This window comes from Phaethon lepturus, unplaced genomic scaffold, assembly GCF_000687285.1.
Source record: "Phaethon lepturus isolate BGI_N335 unplaced genomic scaffold, ASM68728v1 scaffold25404, whole genome shotgun sequence".
Classification (NCBI taxonomy): Eukaryota; Metazoa; Chordata; class Aves; order Phaethontiformes; family Phaethontidae; genus Phaethon; species Phaethon lepturus.
In genome coordinates this window covers 1,006-1,778 of record NW_010535834.1, presented here as the reverse complement: position 1 = coordinate 1,778, position 773 = coordinate 1,006, and the positions used below count along the sequence as shown (strand labels likewise).

The window sequence follows — 773 nt, the reverse complement described above, 5'->3', positions numbered from 1 at the left end:
GGCGGGGGTGTCCACGGGTGTGGCCCTGCCACACCGTGCTGCCGAGCACTCCCCGAAGCCATACACGCGCCCGCCTTTGAACTCGCCCTCAAAGGTCATGTTGTCACAACGGGTGAAGACACCAACGCCGTTGAACTTGCCCTGCACAAACTCCCCCTCGTACCTGTGCGGGAGCAGCTCCTGAGGCAGCAGCCCCCCCCCGTATGCTGCGCGGACCCAGGGGAGTACACAGGAATGTCAGGCTCACCTGGAGCCGTCGGAGAAGGTGAGCACGCCGCAGCCGTGGAAGAGCCCGTTCTCAAAGTGCCCCACATAAGTGGTGCCATCGGCAAACGTCAGCTGCCCAACGCCGTGCCTGCGACCTAAGCGAGGACGGAAAAGGTGTCATGGTGAGCTTGGCCTCCAGTGCAGGCAGCACCGTCCCCTCCCGCCCCATCTCACCTTCCTTCCACTCGCCGCGGTACTCCTCCCCATTGGAGTAGGTGAAGGAGCCTTTGGTGAGGGTCATGGTGACAGCCTCCAGCAGTGCAGGGCAAGAGCTGGCAGGGAGAGGCACGGAAGGCAGCTGCTGGGCGTGGGGAGCAGCCGGGCTTGCTTGGCCTCCAGTGCAGGCAGCACCGTCCCCTCCCGCCCCATCTCACCTTCCTTCCACTCGCCGCGGTACTCCTCCCCATTGGAGTAGGTGAAGGAGCCTTTGGTGAGGGTCATGGTGACAGCCTCCAGCAGTGCAGGGCAAGAGCTGGCAGGGAGAGGCACGGAAGGCAGCTGCTGGG

General features: G+C 64.6%; 1 protein-coding gene across 1 annotated transcript in view; it reads right to left on the bottom strand.

Annotated features, from left to right (window-relative positions):
* The window catches only part of MORN4 (MORN repeat containing 4), a 760-nt gene extending 252 nt beyond the window's left edge, over window positions 1–508 (bottom strand). Inside the window, exons 1-3 of the mRNA XM_010285993.1 lie at window positions 442–508; window positions 248–362; window positions 33–163 (exon numbers count right to left, since the gene is read on the bottom strand). Of these exons, the coding sequence (XP_010284295.1) occupies window positions 33–163; window positions 248–362; window positions 442–508 (313 nt within the window). The remainder of the gene's footprint in view (window positions 1–32; window positions 164–247; window positions 363–441) is intronic.
* Window positions 509–773: the final 265 nt, after the last annotated feature.